The sequence below is a fragment of the Papio anubis genome, chromosome 19 (genome assembly GCF_008728515.1).
Source record: "Papio anubis isolate 15944 chromosome 19, Panubis1.0, whole genome shotgun sequence".
NCBI classification, from domain to species: domain Eukaryota; kingdom Metazoa; phylum Chordata; class Mammalia; order Primates; family Cercopithecidae; genus Papio; species Papio anubis.
The window spans coordinates 10,099,796-10,125,788 of record NC_044994.1 but is presented as its reverse complement, the minus strand read 5'-3'; the positions used below and the strand labels follow the sequence as shown (position 1 = coordinate 10,125,788).

General features: G+C 38.9%; 1 protein-coding gene across 1 annotated transcript in view; it reads right to left on the bottom strand.

Moving 5' to 3' along the window:
• Positions 1–21,704, bottom strand: part of MYOM1 (myomesin 1) — a 145,835-nt gene extending 124,131 nt beyond the window's left edge. Inside the window, 2 exon segments of the mRNA XM_031658726.1 lie at positions 16,683–17,000; positions 21,405–21,704. Of these exon segments, the coding sequence (XP_031514586.1) occupies positions 16,683–16,972 (290 nt within the window). The 5' untranslated portion in view covers positions 16,973–17,000; positions 21,405–21,704.
• Between the last annotated feature and the right edge of the window lie 4,289 nt (positions 21,705–25,993).

Genomic DNA, 25,993 nt, shown 5'->3' with positions numbered 1-25,993 from the left:
TCAGAGAAAAGATGAACTGTGGGCATTGTCTCCACTGACTGTGCTCCCAAAGCCAGTATCACCCATCCTTACGTGCTCAGGGTTAGGCTGCATTATTGGTTTCTCTGTCTTTCCCACTGCCTGTGACTACCTGAGAAGAGGGATGGTCTCAGTGATCTTCATATCCTTAGCATTGTACCCAGTGCCTGACACAACTCAATAAATGTTTATTGAATGAAGTGAAATAAAGATTTATGACCAGGTGCAGTGGCTCACACCTATAATCCTAGCACTTTGGGAGGCCGAGGCGGGTGGATCATGAGGTCACGAGTTCAAGACCAGCCTGGCCAAGATAGTGAAACCCCGTCTCTACTAAACATACAAAACTTAGCTGGGCATGGTGGCGGATGCCTAGAATCCCAGCTACTCAGGAGGCTGAGGCAGAGAATTCCTTGAACCCAGGACGGGGAGGTTGCAGTGAACTGAGATGGCGCCACTGCCCTCCAGCCTGGGCGACAGAGGGAGACAGCGTCACAAGAAAAAGAAAAAGAAAAAAAAAAGATTTATTCTCCTGTAACCAACCCTAGCGCAAAGATTCTCAACCCTGGTTTCACATCAGAATCAGATGAGGAATGATTAAAAATGGCTGATGCAGAGGTGGGACTTCCAGTATGGTGGAAGGAATAGTTCCTCAGCTCCTCTTTCCAAAGCAGTGATGATATAGAACACATTGTCAAAAATAACCAATCAGGGCTCTGAAAATCAATCAAAGGCATACGCTACACTGAGAAGTGGCTATTCATAGAACAAACAAACAACTGAATTTCATGTATGAGCAGCGGGAGTCTGTGTGTCATTCCTGCCTACGCTTCTCCCATCCATTACTCCCAGCTTAGTCCATAAAGTAGTTCAACCAAGATGAGAAAAGGCATGAAAAGGAGCAGCCAGGGAAGAATGACTTGATTTGGGCACAATGTGATAAACCCCACATCCAGCAGCATTGTCAATAACAGTAGCAATCTAGGTGGCAAACAAACAAGGGAAGACCAGCAGCTCAGCTAGCCTGAGGTTACAATCAGGCTTGGGACAAGCAGCAGATTGGTAGATCAGCCAGAAATTTACCAGGAAAATCTGGAAAATAAAATAGTCATAGGGGCCTTCAGAAGCTCTACATACAAATATGTGTAGGAAAGATTGGAGAGGCCCAAGTTTTCCATACATCATTGGCTGACTGTAAACCTGTGCACACGTCCAGTGGACAGGCAAGAGAGCCTGGAATTAGGCAAAACCAGACTTACTTAAAAGTTACCTGCACACAGGCTGGGCACGGTGGCTCACGCCTGTAATCCCAACACTTTGGGAGGCCGAGGTGGGTGGATCATGAGGTCAAGAGATCAAGACCATCCTAGCCAACATGGGGAAACCCCGTTTCTACTAAAAATACAAAAATTAGCTGGGCATGGTGGCACATGCCTGTAGGCCCAGCTACTTAGGAGGCTGAGGCAGGAGTATCGCTTGAACCCGGGAGGCGGAGGTTGCAGTGAGCCGAGATCGCACCAGTGCACTCCAGCCTGGGGGACACAGTGAGACTCCGTCTCGAAAAGCAAATAAAAAATTACCGGCACACTTTAACTGTGCTCCCCAACACACACACAGATCTACCGCCAGAGGGTGGAAGATTTACTGTCTTGAGCTGTCTGGGCACAATGTCTGACCACTCATTGGCCATTAATCTATGCAAACACAGTGTGATTCTTAGGAATTCAGGCTTAAAAATGAGAACAAGAATTTAAAAAACAAAACGAAGCTGAGCAGAGACACCTACAGCCACATGAGATTCTACAAGTATGTCCAGCCAAATTATTAAACAAAACTTGAGATCACGCCACTGCCCTCCAGCCTGGACAACAGAGTGAGACTCCAGTTCAAAACAAAAACAAAAACAAAAAAACCCAAAAACAAAAAAACAAAACCAAAATACAGTAACAACACACTTTGAGGAAAATTCAGAATTCAGAATTGTAACAACGTATTATCTGACATGTCCCATTTTTAACAACAACAAAAGTTATGAAACATGCCAAGAAACAGGAAAATGTAACTCACACCAATGAGAAAATAGGAGTAAACCAAAACTGTCTCTGGGTTGTCCTTGATGTTGGGTTTAGCAAAGACTTCAAAGCAGCAATTATAAATATGTTCAAAAACTGAAGGAAACCATGTTTACAGAGTTAAAGGAATGTATTACAACAAGGACTCAACAAATAGAGAATGTCAACAAAGAAATATAAATTATATTAATTTATATATTAATATATTAATATATATTAATAAATTATATTAATAATAAAATCAAAGGACACTCTGGAGTTAAAGTGTACAATAACAAATGAAAATTTCTTAGAGGGACGCAACAGCAGATGTTAGATAAGGGAAGAAATAATCAATAAAGTTGAAAATAGAAATAACCCAGTCTAAAGCACAGAGAGATAAAAGAATAAAGAAAAATTAAAAGAGCCTCAGAAACCTGTGAGACGATGTCAAACATACTAACATGTGAGTAATGACAATGCCAGAAAGAGAAGAGAGAGAGAAAGGGCAGGAAAATATATTTGAAGAAATAATAGACTAAAGCTTCCAAAATTTGATGAAAATACTAATCTGTGGATCCAAGACACTCAAAAAACCCAAGTAGAATAACACAGAAAGAGGCACACAGACCTGGAAATATTGAAGTCAAACTGTTGAAAGTCAAAGCCGGAGAAAAACCTTGAAAGCATCAAGAGTAAAATGATTCTTTACACACAGGGGAACAATAATACTGTGAATGGTAGACTTCTCATCAGGAAAATTGGCACTGACATGACATATTTAAGTGCTGAAAAACCATGTCAATCAAGAATTCTGTATCTGGCCGGGCGCAGTGGCTCATGCCTGTAATCCTAGCACTTTGGGAGGCCAAGGTGGGTGCATCACTTGAGGTCAGGAGTTTGAGACCAGCCTGTCTAACATTGTGCAACCCCGTCTCTACTAAAAATACAAAAATTAGCTGGGCGTGATGGTGCACTCCTGTAATCCCAACTACTCAGGAGGTTGAAGCAGGAGAATCACTTGAACCGGGAAGGCAGAGGTTGCAATGAGCCAAGATCATGCCACTGCACTCCAGCCCTGGCGACAGAGTGAGACTCTGACTCAAAAAGACAAAAAAATAAAAAGATTAAAGGTAATTTAATTGTAATTTAAACCCACATTAAAAAAATGGAGAACACCAGAAAGTAAATAATTGGGTAAATACAAAAGACAGTGTGTGTACATACACACATACACTCATGTGTATGCACATATATGTATATAAGCTTATACATACTATGTATATAAATGTATATGTATATAAGCTTATACGCATATATGTATGTAAATTTTTACACATATATATTCTATTAAATTCCTTTTTTTTTAATTTTTTTATTTTTTTTAGACAGAGTCTTGCTGTGTCAACTAGGTTGGAGTGCAATGGCGTGATCATAACTCTGTAACCTCGACCTCCTGGGCTCAAGCCATCCTCCCACCTCAGCCTCCCAAGTACTTGGGACTACAGGCACACATCACCATGCCCAGCTAATTTCTGTATTTTTTGTAGAAATGGGATTTCACCATGCTGCCCAGGCTGGTCTCAAACTCTTGAGTTCAAGTGATTCACCCACCTCAGCCTCTGAAAGTGCTGGAATTACACATGTGAGCCACTGCAACTGGCCTTCTCTTAAATTCTTTAAAAGACATAATATTGTAGAAAATATTTATTGCATTGTGTTGTTGGGTTTACAACATTCATAGTTGTAATATACTTGACAATAGTGCAAAGGAGGGAAAAGGAAATGAAGCTATATTAGAGAAAAGTTTCTATGTTTACTGGTATTCAGTGAGTATATATTATCTGAAGTAGATAGAGATAAGTTAGTATGTGTATTGCAATTCCTAAAGCAATCCCTAGGAAAATAGCTCAAAGAATATAGTCAAGAAACAAAAGAATTAAAACGATACACTAAAAAGTTTCATTTAATACAAAATAAGGCAATAAAGGAGTAATTAAAGAGATATGAGATACACTAAAAAAAGTGGCAAACATAAATACAACTATATCAGTAATTTTACTAAATGCAAATGGAATAAAAAACTCCAAGGAACAGGCAGAAGTTGTCAGACTGAATGGAAAAAGAAAAGATTCCACTAATTCACTTATATGCTGCTACAAGAGGCACACTCTAAAGACACATTTGTTAAAGTAAAAGGATAAAAAAGATATACCATGCAAATGGTAAGCTATATTAATATAAAACATAATATGCTTTACATCAAGAAATATTATTAGAAACAAAGAGAAACATTTCATAATGATAAAATGGTCAATTTCTCAGAAAAACATAATAATTATAAATGTATATACACCTAAAAACAGATCCCCAAAATACATAAAGCAAAAATGACAGAATTAAAAGAAATGTGAAACTGAAAAATAATAGTTGGAGACTTCAATATTCCACCCACAATAACTGATAGAATAACTAGATTTAAAACATCATCAGGAACATAGAATACTTGCAAAACACTATCAATCACCTTGACGTGACTGATCCTTCTTGAGTACTTTACCCAAGGACAATAGGATACTTATTGTTTTCAACATTCTCAAGGAGGGTTCTTATGGTAGTTCACAAAACAATCTAAATCAATTTAAAAGAACTAGAATCATGGAAAATATATCCCCAGATAACAGAAGAATTAAACAAGAATCTACAATAGAAAAAAATTTAGAAAATCCTCAAATATAAGGAAATTAACAACATACTTTTAAATAACCTATTGGTCAAAAATAAATCACAAAGGAAATTAGAAAATACTTTGAACTATATAAAAACAAAAACACAACTTATTAAAATATATGGGATATAGCTAAAGCAGTACTTAGAGGGACATATATAGCTTTAAGTGTTTGTATTAGAAAAGACGGTCTCAAACTAATAATCTAAGGTTCCATCAAAAGAAGCTAGAAAAAGATAAAACTAAACACAAAACAAGCAGAAGGACAGTATAATAAAGATTAGAGGGGAAATAAAAAGAAAACAGAGAAACAATAAAATTAATGAAACAAAAGTTGGTTCTTTGGAAAGATCGTGACAATTAGTAAGGCTTTTGCTAAATTGACTACAAATAATAGAAGACACAAATTATTAAAATCAAGAATGAAAGAAGAGACATCACTAACAACCTTATAGGAATTAAGAGGCTCACAAAGAAATAATGTAGATGCCTTTATGCCAACAAATTAGACAACTTAGACAAAATAGGACTCCTATAAAGACTCAAATTACCAAAACTAACTCAAGAACAAATTTAAAAATCTGAAGAGATCAAGAACAAGTAAAGAACTCGAACTGGTAATTTAAAATTTTCCTACAATGAAAAGTCCATGCCCAAATAGCTTTGCTAATGAATTCTATCAAATACTTAAAGAAATAATACCAATCATTTATCTTTTTTTTTTTCCAAAAATAGAGAAGGGAACACTTTCCAACTCATTCTATAAGGTCAGTATTACATGATATCAAAGCCAAACAAAGACATTATAATAAAAGGAAACTACAGACCAATATCCATCATGAATATAGATGCAAAAATCCTTCATAAAATATTAAGAAATGGAATCCAGCAACATAGACAACCAAGTGAAGATCATCCCAGAAATGCAAGGTTGATTTAACATATGAAAATCAATCAGTGTAATATACCATATTAATAGAATAAAAAACAAAAACCATATTATCATCTCAATAGATGCAGAAAAAGCATTTGACAAAAGTCAGCATTCTTATTAATAACTCTCAATAGAATAGAAATAGAAGGGAACTTCCTTAACCTGATAAAAGACATCTATGAAAAATCTACACCTAATGTCATATTTAATGGTAAAAACAAAATGCTTTCCTCTTAACACTGAAACAAGGCAATGATCTGCTCTTACCACTTTTATTCAACATTGTACTGGAGGTTCTAGTCAGGGTAATTAATTTTTAAAAAATTGAAAAGATGTAAGTCCACCTTTTGTTACAGATGATATAATCCGATGTGTAGAAAATCCTAAAAAATACACACACAAAAATTGCTAGTACTAATAAATGAGTTCAGCAAGGTCATAGGATATAAAATCAAAACACAAAAATCAATTATATTTCCATATACTAGCAATGAATAATCCAAAAATTAAATTAAGACATCTCCATTCACAATAGCATCAAAGTGAATAAGATATTAAGGAATAACTTTAACAAAGAAGTATAACACTTGTACATTGACAATTACAAAACATTATTATGATAAGTGAAAGAACAACTAAATAAGTAAGCATTCCATGTTCATGGAATGGAAAACTCAGCATTATTAAAATGATACATTTTTTCAAAATTGATCTACAGATTCAACATGATCCTAATCAAAATCCCAGTAGACTTTGTTCTTTGTAGAAATTGACAAAATGATTCTAAAATTTATATGGAAATATGAAGGAGCTACATAGGCAAACAATATTGTAAAAGAAGAACTAAGAGGACTTACATTCACCAGTTTCAAACTTTTTATAAAACAGTATGGTACTGGTATAAGAACAAGCATATAGATTAATGGAACAGAATTGATAGTCCAGAAATAAACTTCTACATTTATGGTCAATTGATTTTTGATAAAGGTATCAAGAAATTTAATGGGGGAAGGGATAATCTTTTTAACAAACGTTGCTGGGGCAATCAGTTGTACTGTACACCCATATGTGAAAGGATGAATTTAGAGCTTTACTCAATATTATACACAAAAAGTTACTTCAAAATGCATCACAGTTCTAAATATTAAGTGCTGAAATGATAATACTCTTAGAAGAAAAGATCAGAGAAACTCCCTAAGGTGTTGACTTAGTCAAAGAGTTCTTAGATATAATACCAAAAGCATGATTTGAAAAGAACAAAATTGTTGAACTGAACTTCATCAAAATTAAAAACTTCTGGTCTTGGAAAGACACTGTGGTGAAGAGAAGGAAAAGACAAGGCACAGAATATGAGAAAATATTTGCAAACATATCTAATAAAGTATTTGTATCCAAACTATTTAAATAACTATGACAACTCAATAAGAAAAAAATCCAATTAAAAAATGGGCAAAAGATTTGAATAGGCATTTCACTAAAGAAGATACAGAAATGGCTACTAAATGCAAAAAAGATGGTTAACAAAATTGGTCATTAAGCAAATGCAAATCAAAACCACATTACACACAAACCTCTATTACACATACATTATAATGGCTGTAATAAATAAGACAGAAAATAATAAATGTTGGCATGGATGTGGATAAACTAGAATCTCCATACATTTTTGTGGGAATGTAAAACAGTACAACAACTTTGGAAAACCACTGGGTAGTTTCTTATAGAGTTAAATGTAAACTTAGCATACAACCCAGCTGATATTTCAGAAAGTGCATGAGAAAGTTTATTTCAAACATTATTGAATAATCTCCTTGTTCAATCGTTCACTATATATATATATAAAACATGTTATATGTTATAATACCACTGAAATCCTCACAGGTTTATTTCTTAACATTCTGTAGCAATTTCATTTATTCGACAAAAAAACTTACTGAGTATCTACTGTGTGTAAAATACTGTGTTTGGCACCGGGGTAGGAGTAGGATACAAAGATAAATGTAAAACCCTTGTATTCTGAGAGCTTTACGTCTAGTAAGGGAGTAAATATATGATGTCAATCAAGGAAGAAAGGATGGAAGAACACAAAGAAGGAAGGCCAGTAACCACAAAGCCAGTGCAAACAAAATGTGAATTCACACACTCGAGAACGAGTTTCTGTCTAGAGTTATCAGGGAATCCTTTGTGGAAGAGCTGGACATTGAAAGATGGGTAGGACATCCCAGGATGAAAAGCTCTGTTTTTAATGCTGACCTATCTATGTGTTGTCATTAGGCTTTACTGAGTGGCCACAAAAGAGCTGAATTCATTTTTTCTATTCTAACAACGTTCCTTTAAAAACTTCATCTTTACATATATTTACAGCTCAGTACTGTTCACATATATGCAAGATGATCAGTCATTTACTGGAAGAGAGAAAGAGGCCATGTTTTTAAACTGTGGGTCAGCTTTTTCTGGGCCTCTTCTGGGCTGTCTTTGCTCCAGTTAGCTGCTCCTCTGCAGAGCTTCAGCATCTGAATTATGTCTCTCATCTTCAGGACCCAGTGCAGAGTCACTGGGAATTTGCATTCTCTTTTCTACTCTCTACTTTTCTATCAGCCACAATTTCCTCTTTGCAAAACCTGAAAAATGATGCTGTTCTTTGGACTTTTGTGAAAACGTTGTTTTGGATCTACTTTTGATTGACAGAAGTTTGGTTTTGTGCTCCTCCTCCTTTGATACAGGCAATCCCGGTGGCCTAACACCTACTGATTTTTCATTCTCCCATTTCCCAATCTTGACACACACGGAGGTTTCAGGAGAACATCAAAGTTCACGGACAAGTAGGAAGCTGAAAAGAGTCCTCTTTTTGCTAATATGTTTTTCAGGAAAAGTTTCTTATGGTACAAACCTGAATTTATTTAGATCGACATGATCCTTGAAATTTATCAACAGGTAGCATCATAATAAATACTATGATGTCAAAATAAATAACCTTCCCTTGGATTTTAATTTTTTTGCATTATTTATCTTACACTAATCTCTTCTCATCATTTTACTCTTAGTCATAGAAATATCTCACTTTTAGCTTTTTTTAAATTAAAAAAAACTAAATAGGAATACAACCACAATTTTTTCATTTAATTTATTGCTTTATTTTTTCCATGATTTAAATTTCCATTGCTATTTTTACTCGCTTTTTACTCGCTTTTTCGGTAACTTTCCACAGTTAGTGTACAGCCATGATATAAAAACAACTGTCCTAGGAATGCAGAATATTCATTTGTTCTAGAAAAGGTGAATGTGTAAAACTCTGAGAGAATTAAATATCGTATGGTTCTTATCTATATACATCCTTCCATTTTTATTCACTTCTGACTACTCCATAAGTGAATTTAATCAGACTAGATTATGGTTTTTAAGCAGGAGTAAAAGAGTTTACCCCATATTTCCTAGACATTATAGTATAAAGACACTTGACAATAGTACCAGGAGATGCCTTATGAAGTCTAAGGTTGTTTCTTTGTGAACTGAGGTGTCCAGGGTTTGTCAAAGCAGGTCTTATTCACTTATTTATAATGAGCCCAGACGCCAACATCCCACTCTACTTTGGGATGGTCACTGGGGTTGACTAGACATTGCATAAAAGTTACCTTACTCTTGCTTTCTTGTTTCATCTAAAAGATGGCTGTGGGAAACCTCAAGCCTGTTGCAAGGGCAGCCTTGGGCTTCCAGAGTCCAGAGATCTCTCTGTGGACGTTCAGTTACACCCCATTACCTGGCCAGTGCCGATACTGTGGAGGTCAAGGCTCTGCAGGGACAGAGCAAATGTTTCACCTCTGAGCCCAGAGAGGTAGCGGCTTTGCCCTTCCTCCTTCTCTGGCTGACTCATTCTAATCCACTCTAGAAAAGGACATGCCTTCCTTCTCACAGCATGATTCACCTGCCTAGGGAAGATGATGCCATTCTGAGTGTATCTGGTGCCATCTCAACTTGATTTAGGCTGCATGAGAGCCTGACAAAAGAGTCAAGCACAGAAGGCAAAGAAGGAACCATGTCTTTCTGGGCCTCACTCTACATATCTATGAAAGGAAGGGCTTAAATTATATGAACTTTTGGTCCTTTCTTGCTTTAACATTCCACAGTTCTATGGATCTATAAATTGCCAATTATGGAAACCTGTTGTTACCAGGAGTGAGAATCCTAGCTATCTCTCCCTGTGTTTACAGCTGAGGAAGCTGGAGCAGGAGGCTGGTACATAGAGAGGACCATTCTCCTTGGATTTAGGGTTGGTCTTTGGGATTCAGAACATAATGCAACAGGCCGGGTGCGGTGGCACACACCTGAAATCCCAGCACTTTGGGATGCCGAGGTGGGCGGATTGCCCGAGCTTGGGAGTTTGAGACCAGCCTGAGCAGCATGGTGAAACCCCATCTCTACAAAAAATACAAAAATTAACTAGGCATGGTGGCGTGTGCCTGTAGTTCCAGCTACTTGTGGGCTGAGAGGACTGAGCCAAGAGGATCCGCCTGAGCCCAGGAGGTGGAGGTTGCAGTGAGCCGAGATCGCACCACTGCACTCCAGCCTGGGCAACAGAGCAAGATCCCATCTATTAAAAAATAAAAACAACATAATGCAACAGCCTTTTGAACAAAGTAACTCTGGCTTTTCTACTTTCATAGCTATTTCCCTCTGAACTTCTACCATATAGGAGATAATGTGGCTCATCATTTTGTTGGTATTTAAATACTGGAAGACAAACCCTAGAATATTGTATTGATTTTTGTTACCCATGAACTATGATGCTTTTTTCTTATATATAATAATTAAAATTTTATTTAGAGAAGAAGCAATAAAATCATTTCTAAAGGAAAAAAGTAAAACCTTGATATATCAGCAACAATAGAGACAAGGTTTCACTATGTTGCCCAGGCTGGGCTCAAACTCCTGGGCTCCAGCAATCCTCCTGCCTTGGCCTCCTTGAGTGTTGGGATTACAGGCATAAGCCACTGTGCCCAGACTATCAGCAGCTTCCTAAGCAAATGTCATTTCCAGTAACAGTCAATTGGCTCAATATTTTTTGTTATTCAGATTCAGCCACTTCAGTCTCCAGATGGATTTGAGTCTCCACACAACTATCGTTATTTCAAGGTGCTTTTCCTATTACATACCAGAAAAACACTAACAAAAGAATAAGGCATTTCTTAGACATGACGTGGATGGAATCTGGGAAAATGGGGAACAAGTAAATGGTTTTACTATCATCGTATCACCTAAAGAGAGTCTCAGAAGATTCGTTATATGCGCAAAATCTCCACAGACCATTTCAGCCTCAAAACTCCCTGGTTAAGGGTGCTGAGGAGGTCTGAGAGAAATCTGAAGGAATTCAGAACTCAGCCATAACCAGTAGACCCTCACATCTGGCACCTGCTCACACATCCCCTCTTCTGCACATCTGGCCCTGGCTGGACCACAGCATTAGCCTCCTAACAAGGGAGCTTGCTTCTGCAACAGCCACAGTGATGCCGTTACCGCTGAGTCAGAGCATGTCGCTATTCTGCTCAAAACTGTCATGGATTCCTTCTTTAACTCAGAATATCGACTCCCTTCAATGGCCCACAGGCCCTCCATGATCAGTCCTGCCCCACCCATCACGTTCCTGACATCCTCTCCACCTGCACTATCCATCACTCCCCCGATTCCCTCGCATGGGCCTCGATGCTGTTCTGTGCTGTAAGGCCTTGCAGTGGCTGTCCCTGATGCCTGGTCTATTTTCCCCAGATAACCTCATGGCTAACTCTCTGAGCTACTTCATGTCTTTGCTCAGATATCACTTTCTCACAAGGCCTGACTGCCCTCTTGAAAATTCTAACCTGTACTCCTGGCCCACATTCCTGATCTCTCTTACCCTGCTGTTTCTTATTGTTTCTATAACATGTATTACCTTCTGGTATAAAATATAATTCTACTTAATAGAACAGAATTCAATATAACGTGCTCAGTAATTTATCCCAAGCACCTACAGCAGTGCTTAGCGCTCAGTAAATATTTATTGAATAAATGACTTAGAACGCCTAAACCTCACTGAGTGTTCCCCCTGTGCCAGCCACCACACTCAACATCTTACATGATTATCTCTTTTCGACTTCACAACATGAGGGACAGTCATTTTCCTCATTTTACAGAAATAGATATGTAGAAAATGACATGAATCTACAGCTCATAGCTGAGGTTAGGACACAAAAGTGTCCACAAGGCAGATTTCTTTGGTAACACATTTTGAAAGGATATTGGGGTAGGAGATGGAACAAGCTTTCAAGTTCTCTGCACTCTCTGCTGTGTTTAGTGGTCTCTATTTTTAGCATTGGTATCTTCTGTCTGAATTATAACTGTTTTGAATGTTAGCATGGTCTTCACCAACTCTAGTAGTTTCAAGAGGTTATAAGCTGGGTGACACACTGGGGGTGGTTGATCAATGTGACATAGGGGTAGGTGAGGGGCATGGTTTAAAGTTAGGGTGCCCAGGGAAAGTCACTCAAGCCTCAGTGTTTGTATCCCCAAACTGCTGTCTCTGAGACTCCTTTGCAAATATCTATGTCTGATTCTAAATGGTGGGTTAAAGTGTCTGTAAGTTTCCAGGATTGGCATTCATGGACACTCCTTGGGTTTTCTTTGTTAGAATTTGTGTCCTTCCATCTACGGTACCCTGCTCTAAATCTTGGTTATTTTGGTGCTCAATAGCTTCTCTACAAGAAGGCTAAATCAAAGGAAGCACAATGCAAAACTACATATTGATGTTTCAAGGAAAACCCAGTGGTGTATGATCAAGGGGAGTTGCTGACCGTAACTGGCATGACGTGCCCGCGGAAAGGGTGGGGACTTGGGTATGATGAGGGTTCATATAACTACTCTGCTCCTTCCTAGTGTAATGAAGAAAAGTCATTTAATCTCCTTGGTTTCCAATTTTCTCATTTACGAAATGAGGATAAAAATTTCTACTGTTCAGAGCTGTTCTAAAGACTCCGTGGTATAGAGAATGCAATGCTGAATTATGTCATATAGGCTGAATTTTAGTCTGTTTAGAATAAATGTCTACTGTTACCATGGAAGGCTGAGGAACAGCTCTAAATCTTCCCATAACCTGAGAAACCTGCTGTGCTGTTCTCTGGTTTTTGTAAGCTATTCATTCTTGTAAGTCATTCATTCTACTTACAAGAATAAGAAAACATTCTTTTTAAATTATTTTCATCTTAATGTATGATCCAGCTTACTTGCAAGAATGGAAGGTGCCTGCTTTCCATAATCCCACCTTTTCTGTAAACATCTGCCTTATTTCATCCTAAGTCCTTATAACATTGGCATTAGGAAAGAGGTCCTCCGGTCATACACTAGACTCTGTTATTCATTTTTAGACTTTCTAGAGCAATGGTTCTGACCTTTGGTGAGTCACAGAGCTCCCTGAAAATCCGATGAAAGCTACAGTCCCTCTCTCCAGAAAAGTTCTCATCTGTGCATAATTTTGCATATAATTTCAGATCATCCAAGACTCTACTGAAACCATTCATGGACAGAGGTTAAGAACCTTGCCAAATGGTTGCAAAGTGGTCATGAGTAACACTGCTCCTTTAATCCTGATGATATTTTGTTGATTAGCATGAAACAGTAGTAATCTTGTCATTTTAAGAGTTTTTGTTTTCCTAAATTATTTTCTTTATTTTTCCCACTGTGACCAAGAACAAAGGCATTTAGAGTAAGCCGTCCAGAATTTACTTTATAACCCGTGGCTCAAAATACAATTGCTAACTGATCTGTACTGCAAGCGCACTGACACTAAACTAGTCATTGTTCCTAAGACTCACTAAGGTCAGCCAAGCCCTGAGCACATGTAACTCTCCATAGTTTCCACTTTAACCCTGGACATCTAACTACAAAGCAGAGCTAAAAATAGACCAAGCGGAGCCCTTACACTCCACAGAGGTGCATTTCCAACCCCAGGGGTTTTAATCAACAACACTGTGCACAATCCAAAGAGAATGCTTTCATTTAGCAGGAAAAAGTTGCTTCATTTTGAGCAAGCTAAAATATAACCTAAAGGAATTATGAAGACTTTGAAGTGTTCAAAAAATATTATCTGCACCTGTGTTCTAGGTCTAAAAAAAGAAAGACTAAAATACCTTCAGGATTGAGTTGGCTTTCTTTGTCTTTCACATTGAATTATTCAAAGGAAAACATATTGGCATTTTTCCCCCTCTTGTTTCTAGGTCAGCATGCTTCTACCAAAAAGTTTAAGTTGTTCAAACATAGCAAGCCATAATAAATACCTACCTACAAAAATATATACATAGTAGGAAGGAAAAAGTAATGAGTTTGAACACAGAAAAATAATTACAGTTCCATTCCCTAGAGAAAGTTTATTGTCTAAGGCTCTTTATGGCCAAAATGGCTAAGTCTCCTTAGGATTATATAGATCAAATGTTTTCATAATAAAATTTGCTCAAAGGTTTAATTACTAATGATATATCAGATTATGAATAAATATAAATATTGCATATGTGGCTAAAAGAAGGATTTTTATAAAATTAAAATAATTTTAATATAAAATTTTGCAATAGAGTTGAGAAAATAAAGATCCTTTAAAAATACAAATTCATAAAACTCTGGATTCTACAGCACTGGGGAAATGAAATAAGTACACAAGTAGTTACCTTGACAACTGCCTTATAATGAAAATGCCCATCTTCTATAAACCTAGCACAGACAGTCCAGGAAAATGGATATTTAAAATGTAATCTTTCTCTATTACATGTATTTTCCTAAATGAGGTTCTTAAGCATATCTGCAGAACGTTTTTCAGGGAAACAAATTGAGGCTGTCATATGCATTTGGTATTAATTCCTCCCAGCTTTTCTTTGGAAGGCAGTTCGTTTGAAGCAAGTGCTAGAAGAAATGAATTCACCTCAGTGACAGTATTTCCATATCTGCAGCCAATGTATGATCCTTATGAATATCCCACGGCAGAATATGACCTATGAACTTGAGATTGCGAAGTGATCCTGTTCCATTTTAAATGGAATTTCAGAGTGTTGCCATCATACATTCCAGGTAAACCCCAGCAGAATCTGGCTGTTACTGAACCCAGCAGAAGCTCCCAGGAGGCCACCATCACTGATAAAATGATAGCTGTAGATCAGATGCTGCTCAAATCCAAGAGGGATTTAGGAATTTCTGCCTCTGGAAGCATGCGTCACTTCTAGTTAAACTGACCACTCTATTATTTTCTCAATACCTTTTTAGATTCCCAGAGAAAACAGCTTTTCTAGTTGCCCTACCGGATATTTTGTGGACTTAAGTTTTGTTAGACTGAAAACTATGTTACATTTATAGCAAAAAATGCAACCTATGCCAGATACTTTGGAGAAGAGGATTAGAGGCAGAAGGTGGTTATTGACCACATAGCCCAGAAATGTCTATGTTTTGAAGATCAGCAATTTTTTTTTCTGTGGAACATAGATTTTAAATAAAAGTCACATGTATCTTGCAAGTGTTTTTTTAATCTCCATGAATAGGGGATCATTCTGAATATGAAGAAAATAAAACTTGCCTTGGACTGAGAAAGTAAATATCTGCCCATCACTCATCAGGCTGAAATAGCAGCCACAGATAAGCCAACTGCAAAGTGAACAGGAAATGACATTTCTCCAGGGACATTGCTGTTGTAAAGTGTCACGGTAACCCCCTTCTTCGAGTGACTATAGACTCACTGAGAAACTCTTCTCTAATATCAAAGACAATCAGTGAGCTTGCTGTTTAAAATTTTATCAGTAAGAGCAAAACATCTCACTCTTGCCTGCAGGATCTTAGTTGCTTCACTGAAGCAGAGAAGCAGCCTCAATTCCCACTTCTGGTGAGAAGTCCCAGATAAGGGGTTTGGGGATGCAACAGTCCACACTTATCTTAACTTTATTGTTTCCAAAGAAACAGCACCCTGGGTTCACTTTGCAGACCAGACCTGCATCTAAGCTCCACTCTTCCTAGAATCCTAAAATAGCCCTTTTTCCTCTAGTGTTTAGTCTCCTTCATTGCATTGGGTCAATAAACCTAATTTTGTCAGAATACAGGTTGGTTCCTATTATTCTTTGACTGAAATGGGGCCATATTTTTATCAAATGGTCGAGCTAAAGAAACTATTTGTTGCATAAATAGTTCTGAATTTAAGTTTTTGCTATTAGATATTGAAAAAATATTTAATAGAATACATCTTTGCAGTAGTTCAGTCTCCTGTGACCTGTGAATTTTAAATTCTATATATCAGCTTCTCATCTAGGCAGAAACATTCTGAGTGCGAGGAAACCCGCTGTGAGTACTGAAATGATCTTTTCCGGCCCTGCTGCTGCTAAAGTAACCTGTGGCAAAATTTCCCTGCTCTTAGAAATAGCAAATTGGCAACACAAGCAAGGCTCGCCCGTGAGAACACCAAGCTCTTTGTGAAGCTAAAAGAGACAATAAAGGGAAATAGGTAGGCATGGGTCCCAGGTCTCCCAACCAAGGTCTGCCTGCACACTTGGTTGAAATGCTGGGCTGCCGTATTTAAGAAGTAACTGGGAGAGGCTGGGCACGGTGGCTCACGCCTGCAATCCTAGCACTTTGAGAGGCCCAGGCGGGTGGAACACCTGAGGTCAGGGGCTCGAAACCAGCCTGGCCAACATAGCGAAACCCCGTCTCCACTAAAATTACAAAATTAGCCGGGCGTGGTGGTGCATGCCTGTAATCCCAGCTACTCAGGAGGCTGAGGCAGGAGAGTCGATTGAACCCAGGAGGCAGCAGAGGTTGCAGTGAACTCCAGCCTGGGCAACAAGAGCGAAACTCTGCCTCAGAAAACCAAGACCAAACCAATACAAAACAAGAAGTAACTGGGAGGGTGACTCAGCGCACACGCCTCTTCGCTGAGGTGGGAAGAGTGCTTCCGACATACCCATGGGAGGAGCCATAATCATAGGCTGAGGCCGCCTTCCGACTGACGTCAGAGCTCAGGGCGTACTGTGAGGCCTGCTGCTGGAAGGAGGCGGCGGACGCCTGGCGGAAGGCCTCGGCTTCCTGGCGGTGCGCGGCGGAGGAGCGGCTGCTGTAGGCGGTGGAGCCCTGGGTGTAGATGGCCGAGCGCTTCTTCTCATGCTGGTAGTGGCTCACGGTGGTGCGGAGGTCCTTGTTGCGGTAGCTGAAATCATAGTGCTGGTGGGACCTCTGATAAAAAGGCAAAGACATCCTGTGCCCCTTGAAGGAACCGGGCCACCTGAAGGAAAACAACACTTTTTGAGTGAATTATTAAGGAACAAATTCCATAGAACAAGTCATCTAAATCAATGTGTAAAAATCAATACTCTTGGCTGGGTGCCGTGGTTCATGCTTGAAATCCCAACGACGATCTCTTGAGGCCGGGAACTCAAAGTCAACCTGGCCAACACAGTGAGACCCTATCTCTACAAAAAGAAAAAAGAAAAATTTAGCCGGGTGTGGTGTGTGTGTCCGTAGTCCCAGCTACTCCGGAGGCTGAGGCAGGAGGATTGCTTGAGCCCAAGACTTCGAGGCTGCAGTGAGCTATGATTGACCCTTGCACTCAGCTTGGGTGACAGAGCAAGACCCTGTCTAAAAAAATAAAATAAAAATTAATATTCTTATCTTTTCCAAAGAGTAAACCAAAAAGGGTATGAAGTTTAGCATAACTGGATATTCAAAAAACTCTCCACTTCATAGCCCAGATGGGCTTGCCCTGTCATTGTACCTTTTTAAAAAGAATTATATCTAGGAGGTTTTCCTAGAAAAACAAAGTTTTTCTAACCTGGCTATTGTGCTTTTTCCTCAGACTCTCCATAATACATATTTCTAATTTTCTGCCATTTCATTCTTCATTTGGGGCTTCATCTGGAAGAATGTGGAAGGATAGAGTCATGTGGTGTTCATTCAACAAATAATTAACAGCACCTACTGTGCACTTGGCACCATCCAGCCCATCAAATCCAGTAGGGAGGCTGGGAGTGGTGGCTCATGCCTGTAATCTCAGCACTTTGGGAGGCTGAGGCAGGCGAATCACTTGAGGTCAGGAGTTGAAGACCAGCCTGGCCAACGTGGCAAAACCCCGTCTCTACTAAAAATACAAAAATTAGCCTGGCATGGTGGTGGGCACCTGTAGTCCCAGCTACTCCGGTGGCTGAGGCAGGAGAATCACTTGAACTCAGAGGCAGAGTTTGGAGTGAGCCGAGGTTGCGCCACTGCACTCCATACTGGACAATAGAGCAAGACTCTGTCTCAAAACAAAACAAAACAAAAAAATACAGTGGTAAACAAAACAGACAAAATGCCTGCTGTAATTACCTTGTTCAGAACCATACAGTCTACTGCAGGAGAAAGACAATAGAGAAAACAAGTCAAGTATGACATAGGTTAATATGCCAAGAACCAGAGAAAAACAAAGCAGGTAAGAGGGATGGATGCAATTTTCAACAGCCTCAGCAGGGATAGCTTCCCTAGAAAGTACATCTGAGCATGAGACTTTCTGGGGAAGAGTATTCCAGAAGGAAGACCAGAGCAAAGGCACTGAGGAATGAACATGACTATCGTGCTCCAGGAACCGCCGATTGGCAGGGGTTCTGGGGTGGGAAAGGTATAGGAGATGATGTCAGAGAGGTGAGCTGTGAGCATGGGGGATGGGCTGGTAGTGTAGGGTCATGTAGGTAGCAGTAAGGACTTCAGCTAATACTGTGAAAGGGCTGAGAAGCCATTGGAAGACTCTGAGCTGAGACTCATTCTTGCCGATGTCTGAAGATGGACTGTGGAGGGAAGAGAGTGAAAGCCAGGAGACCTATGAAAGGGCTGAGTTGTATCCTCTCAGAATTCCTAGGTTGAAGCCCTAACCTCCAGTACCTCAAAATGTGACCATATTTGGAGATAGGGTCCTTAAAGAGGAAGTTAAGTTAAAATTAGGCCATTAGGATGGGCCCTAATTCTATATGATGGTGTCTCTATAGGAAAAGAAAACCAAGACCCAAATATGTATATAACAGAGGGAAGGCCATGTGGAGACACAGGGAGAAGACAGCCATCCATGAGCCAAGAATAGACCTGAGAAGAAACCAACCCAGCTGACACCGTCATCTTGGACTTCAGCCTCCAGAGTTGTAAGGTAATAAATTTCTGTTGTTTAAGCCACCCAGTCCATGGCACTTTGCTGGCAAAAGAATACAAAGTCCACTGCAATTGTCCAGGCTAGAGGTGACAGGGGTAGCAGTGAAAGTGTGAGAGGTGGTCAAGCTCTGTACAGGTTTTGAAGTTAGAACCAATGGCATTTGCTGAAAGTTGTGAATTAGGATGTGAAAGAAAGAGATGACTCCAAGGTTTTTGCCTGAGCAATTGAAAGACAAGTTGCTATTAACTGAGATGGGGAGGAATGTGGGAAAGTATCAATTTGGGGTGGAAAAACAGGCGATTGATTTTAATGCTCTACATCTGAGACGCCTGTTAGACCTCCCAGAGGAGACATTTTAAGTGGGAAGTTGGATACGTGACTCTGGAGTGCAGGGGAGAAGTCCAGGATGCAGATTTACATTTGGGAGTCAACAGCATATAGGTGGTATCGACAGCCTATAATCCAGCACTTTGAGAGGCCAAGGCAGGAGGATTTCCTGAGCCCAGAAGTTTGAGACCAGCTTGGGCGACATGGTGAGACCTTGTCTCTATCATAAAAATCTAAGATAAAATAAAATAAATAAAATAAAGTTCTAGAACTGAACCCTGGAGTATGCTAATCTTATATATAAGCTCTCTCAAATCTCACAAACACTTCAAGCAAAGGTATAGTCTCAAAGCAGAAAAAAAACAACAACAAAAAAAACACAACTGTTTGCTCCATAAGGAACATACAGGCTTCTAGTCTCCCTACATAAAGAGGTAAGAGAGTCGATTCCCAGGGTGGCAGCTGGCATTGTGAACTTGAGCTAACAGTTCTACTGAAAGTCAAAGGGTATGTTTGTTTAGCATAGGGTGGGGAGACATCACATTGCCTTAGCATTCTTGAATAGTCTATCCACTGAAGCAGGCCTATCAGCCATGTTGACAACCCTGGATGAAGTAATAGTTTTATAAAAGCTCCACCCTCAAGTGTTTTAATGCTGTAGAATTAGTTTTAAAGTGATCTGTTTTCTCCAAATGTCATTTTTTTAAAAATTCAAAATGAAGAATGAATCCTTCTAAACTCAGCATATTCTTTGTCAAGTTTAAAACTACTTTTTATTTAAACTATTTTAAAAGTCAGCATGTATTCCCTAGAGAAGAAAATCGAGCAAACTTCACTCCAGAAATATTTATCTTAGGGCTCATGGAAGATATCAATCTACATGGCATTTCCTAAGAGAAAAAAATAGCTACTAGCAAGCAACTTTGCTTCAACCCTTAAATAGATGGCTATTTTCTGTTACAAAATATAGAGGATAATTACCATGTATAACTAATAACTACTAGACAAAAGGGGTTAGAAAATGTTAATACAGAATTATATTAGGCAGTTATAAAGATATTAGAGAAGTTTCTGTTATGATACTACATTGTAACATGGCACATGTTATTTTAATGATTTTCAAATAAATAATAAAGAACCTTGTTATGTTATAAACTAAATTCACTCCCCAGATGATTTGAAATGCTGTTATTTTCACAAAATAAAATCTTTAAGTATCTTGCCCCAATACTATTTTTTACTGTTTCATTTCTCCCAAATACATTTATTTTTAATAATACTTAATATTCCTCTCACATAGATAGTAGGTTACAAGTAAACGGGGTTTGACTTGAAGTCCTCCCTGCTGTTGTCACAGCCCTGACCTCTGGAACAAAGGTACAACCACCTCCTCTTCATCAAGTAAGCCCTTGAAGTTAACTAAAGCCAGGATTAGCCCCAACACATGACAGCTGGAGAAGGTTGGGAGGAAAGATGGTTTTAGTGTCTTTTGTTTCTTTAAGACCTAAATTTTCTTTCTGAAAATAATTTGAGAATTTAGGAAGAAATACAAATTCCGTAGCTGTAATTTATGATACCTTTGTGCAGTCATTAAAGGGCAAAAGCTGATGAAAACGATTCCCAGAAAAATCGCTATGTGGGGCTCTATGTTGCCTCTGAAATATTACTTAACGGTTTTGAGGCCATATCATTGTGCACGCTCACATTTACCCACATTGCATTGTCACAGCAAGATCCCTGAATTATAAACTAGTGACTTCAGAGTTAATTTTTCTTCTTTCGGTCTAATTTGTAACCAGGGAGCATTGTATGGCACACACAGGATTGAAAACACAGGGCCTCCTGTCTCTCACCCATTTCAGATTTCAACCAAACCGTACTTGGAAGGAGCACTAAACACACGCTTGCAGTTCAATCCGAGGCAAATATGACCTCCTTACAGTTCCAGGAACAGCAGCTTAATTTCAAAAGAATACAGTGATGTGAGAGAAGAGCTGTGCCAGCCCAACTGGCACCCGGCTGTTCTGGTTTCCCTCCCTGGAGCTTCACTTTCCTATTTCTCTGTTATTCTGACATCTCTTTGAGAAAACTGCTGAGTTCAGAAGACAGAAAGAAAGCACTTACACTGCAGTGCTGCTAAGCTCATAAGCTATCAAGTGCATTCTTCTGCTTCAGTGTCACACTTACCAGTTTCCAAAGGAGTGATGGTGGTGGAAATGTTCCGATGAGGCCGAGGAGCTGAATGAGAGAATGAAAACTCCGCCTAGGTTGAGTCCAAGAAAATGTTAAGAGGCAGGGCTAAAGACAGGACCCTGGAGGCCAGTTCAAAAATAATGCATGTGGTCAGGCAGTCGAATGTCAGGCCACACAACCAGCCTTTTATGGCCAAGAAAGCAGTTAAATATAGCAGCAGATGGGGAGGGTAGTCCCAAACCAGGAGGAAGAGAGGCGCACGGGCAGGTAGCTGCCTCAGTAATATAATTGCATAATGCTGGTCAATGAGTCTGGCCCAATTAAACAAAATATAGGATTTTTATTTGGCAACAGGAGCTATTTTCAATGTCACTTTATCATTAGATAATGTAAAAGTGTAATGGAAAGAGTGGTTTGTGTTAACAGCTAAAAATAGGTGTAGTAATATGAGTCTCAAAATGGACTTCATGGAATTTTAATGCCAAGATATGGTTCTGGGCATGCTGTTAATAACACACATACAGTACATTTAAAAGATACAAAGTGAAAAAAGAACTTGAAGCTAACTAAAGGCAAAACAAGGAAGAAATGGGTTACACATGGTGGCAATTTTTACCTGACATCACGGTCACTATTTCTCTCATTTCAGGAAAATTTACAAGGTGAAGTCCTAGCTTCAAGCCTGACTATATATATGTATTTTTTTGGGGGGGGGGTATGGAGCCTCACCCTGTCGCCCAGGCTGGAGTGCAGTGGCGCGATCTCGGCTCACTTCAAGCTCTGCCTCCCAGGTTCACGCCATTCTCCTGCCTCAGCCTCCTGAGTAGCTGGGACTACAGGTGCCCGCCACCACACCCAGCTAATTTTTTGTATTTTTAGTAGAGACAGGGTTTTACCATGTTAGCCAGGATGGTCTCGATCTCCTGACCTCGTGATCCGCCTGCCTCAGCCTCCCAAAGTGCTGGATTACAGGCGTGAGCCACCGCGCCTGGCCAGGCCTGAATATTTGATTCCCTGTTCATTAACTAAAGCCTTTTGAGATGCAACTCAGTGTTTCAGCCTTCCTAACTCAGAGTAGGGTCAGTCCATCTAATAAGAGATTCCCTTTCTTCGTTCTTTAAATGGTGTGACCAATGAAGAGGAGGTATAACCCAGTAGTGAGAGCCTGTGTTGTGGATTCAGACCAAATCTAGATCCCACTATACTGATAGCACTTAGTAGCCATGTAATCTCTAGCAATTTATTTCTCCTTCCTAAGCTTCAGGTTTTTTGTCTATAAAATGGGGATAATAATATCCAAATTATAGGATTGCTGTCGTGATTAAATGTGATACTGCAGACACAGCACTTGACCTAGTGACAGTTACATAATATAGACTCAGTAAATATCAGCTATTATTACTGACACCAATAATATAAAAACTCATTGTTAGATTATATGTATGCAGTAGGTTGGTATTTTGATCTATTGGCCTTATGTTCTGACAGTGATGTTACATCAACTGAATAAAGGTTACTTGTGTCTATCAAAATTGTTTTTCTTTTTGATACAGGGTCTCACTCTGTTGCCCAAGCTGGAGTGCAGTGGTGCAGTCTTGGCTCACTGCAACCTCTGCCTCCCAGGCTCAAGCAATTCTCCCACCTCAGCCTCCCGAGTAGCTACAGGTGCGTGCCACCACACCCGGCTAATTTTTTTTTTTTTTAACTTTTGGTAGAAATGGAGTTTCACCATGTTGCCCAGGCTGGTCTCAAACTCCTGGATTCGAGTAATCCACCTGCCTCAGTCTCCCAAAGTGCTGGAATTACAGGCGTGAGCTACTGCACCCAGCCTCTATCAAGATATTGAACAGACTCAATATTATAGTATACTTCATCATGACTTTCTTGATGATCACTACAGTTAACACTGTTGAGGACCTATCCAGTGCCAGACATTGGGATAGGCAGTTTATATACATGATCCCACTGACTTCTTATCATACCTTGCAAAGTACAGCTCCAGCTCCATTACCTCGTTGAGGAAAGCAAGGCTTCTAGAAGGGAAGGCATTTGCCAAAGATCACACAGCTGGTAGATGACAAAAACGCAACTTCATTCAGAGATATTTGATTCCAAACCCTGTGTACTTGTAGTCATGTATTGCTATCTCCTCCAGTGTACTTTGCTGGTAAGAAACTAGATATTTTGAAATGGCCTTTCAAGTGCAATATGGGTCTTCACTTGTAATAGAGGGTTAGCTTCTGAGCTACTCAAAGTATGTAAAAGAATCTATTCCACCTAGTTCTGATCCAGTTACCTGTGAAATTCAGCCTGGAATTTCTTCATATACATACATCTGCTATTAGTGAGCATGTGGACATTTTAGCTATCTGGAAGCCATAGGCAAGTTTTCCAAGTGTTATGTTCCCCAAGCATCCATTTGTTCTCTAAACATCCAATACAGAATGCAGTGATTCTTCTCAAGTCTTATCCACCAGCCATTAGAATGATTCCTGGTGAACCCTTTCTCTAGAGAATATTGGTAAATTGCCCCAAATCTTCTCAAAGCAGAAAAGAGGAAAAATAAACAAAAATAGGAGATATAAGTCCTCCTAATAATAGCTAATATTTAATGACTATTTGCTATATGCCAGGAAGTAACACTGTTTTACAAGATCTTATTTGATTATCATATACATGATTATCATGAAAACATTTTATGGATTAAGAAACTGAGATTTACAGCCAGACATGGTGGCTTACACCTGTAATCCCAGCACTTTGGGAGGTCAAGGCAGGCAGATTGCTTGAACTCAGGAGTTTGAGACCATCCTGGGCAACATGGTGAAACCCCATCTCTACAAAAAGTACAAACATTAGCCAGGGGTTGTGGCGTGTGCCTGTAGTCCCACCTACTCGGGAGGCTGAGGTGGGAGAATTGCTTGAGCCTGGGGAGGTCGAGGTTGCAGTGAGCCAAGATCATACCACTGCACTCCAGCCTGAGCAACAGAGCGAGAGACCCTGTCTCAAAAAAGAAACAAAAAAAAAAAAAATTGAGATTTAGAGAGATTAGTATCCTTAAAGTCACACAACCAGAATGTGACAGAGGATGGAACCCAGGACTGTTCCACACAGAGCACAGCCTCCTATATATCACACTGTGCTGCCTCTCAACCATTTAACTGTGTGTGTATGCCTCTTTGTGTATGTGTGTGTGTGTGCACAAACACACATTTATGTTGATAGAGAATACCATGTGCCAGTACTGTCCATTAGAAGGAAGAACTGTTACAGAAGAAGAGTTTCATTTATGTTTCTTATGTAACAGACAATAATTTATTAGGTCAGAATGTACTGGCTACAAGTATCAATACATTTAAATATTTACTGAAGTTTCATCCTTGTTAAAAATACAAAAATGGGAAAAGTCCACACACACTATGGAAAAACTAAAATATTATCATTGATTCATTGATACTCAGGATCCCTGTGAAAGTCAGAGTTTATTCCAAACAAATATAAAATAAGTTTAGACAAAAGAAGCATGAGCTAGACCCAGGAGAATCTCCTAAGTGATCTTTCTGCTGTGGTATCATCTAGATTCAGGTTTTTCTAACAGCAAATTTATCTGAATTACAACTAGCTACATAATAAATTACATATGGTGATGTACTGGATAATAAAACTAAAGAAAAACTTGGGCTCATATGAATCAATTATTGTAACTTAGTTATGATTCCTTTATAGATGTGGACTCTAGTCAATTACTCTTACTCATTATACACTTACAGATTTGTAATTATCCTGAAAACTTAATGGAGTGCTAACCAGTGGTTAATTTCAAATTTCCCAGAAAATCATCTAATGTAAAAAACACTTTTTAAAAAGTATATAAGCCTGGAAACTTCAGAAAATATTTGCTTCCAGAATTATAGCCAGTTTTCAAAAACAGTTTTAAAGTAGATACATTCTCTCTTCCAACTAACTATAAATGCATTAATATTTTTATAAGTGTGAAGTGATGAGTTTAACTAACAATAGTGTATCCTAAAAGCCAAAATAAATGTATGAATTGTATTTAGCCACCTATCAATTTTCCAGCTCATTTTTGTTTTATAGACTAGGTAGGTAGCACAAATCTATACACGAGTGAATAAACAAAAGAAATAGTCTTCGTTAATTAAATATAATGGAAACAAAAATTAAACTCCAACTGAAATGAAGAACATTTTTTCTTAACTTGCTGGTTTTAGTTAACAAATAAAACTCATGCATCAATAATATACAAAAAGGCCCACATTTACTCAAGTCAGTTGATAAAGCATTTATTGAAAACCTGTAAGACATCAGGCATTGTACTATGTCCTAGTATACAAAAGTAACTAATTCATGCCCTCAAAGTAGCCACTAAAGTGATGGATTAGAGCCCTTTGTCTTTGTTGGGTAGATAAAAATTACATAAGACTATTTATGTTACAGTGTGATAGGTGAATGATGAAATGATGGACACAGCACAGGAGTATGTGATTAGTTTTTATAGCTGTACAAAGCAAACACAAAAAGAATCCCTCTCCTTTAAAAGATAGGGATTAGCCAGTGCGGTG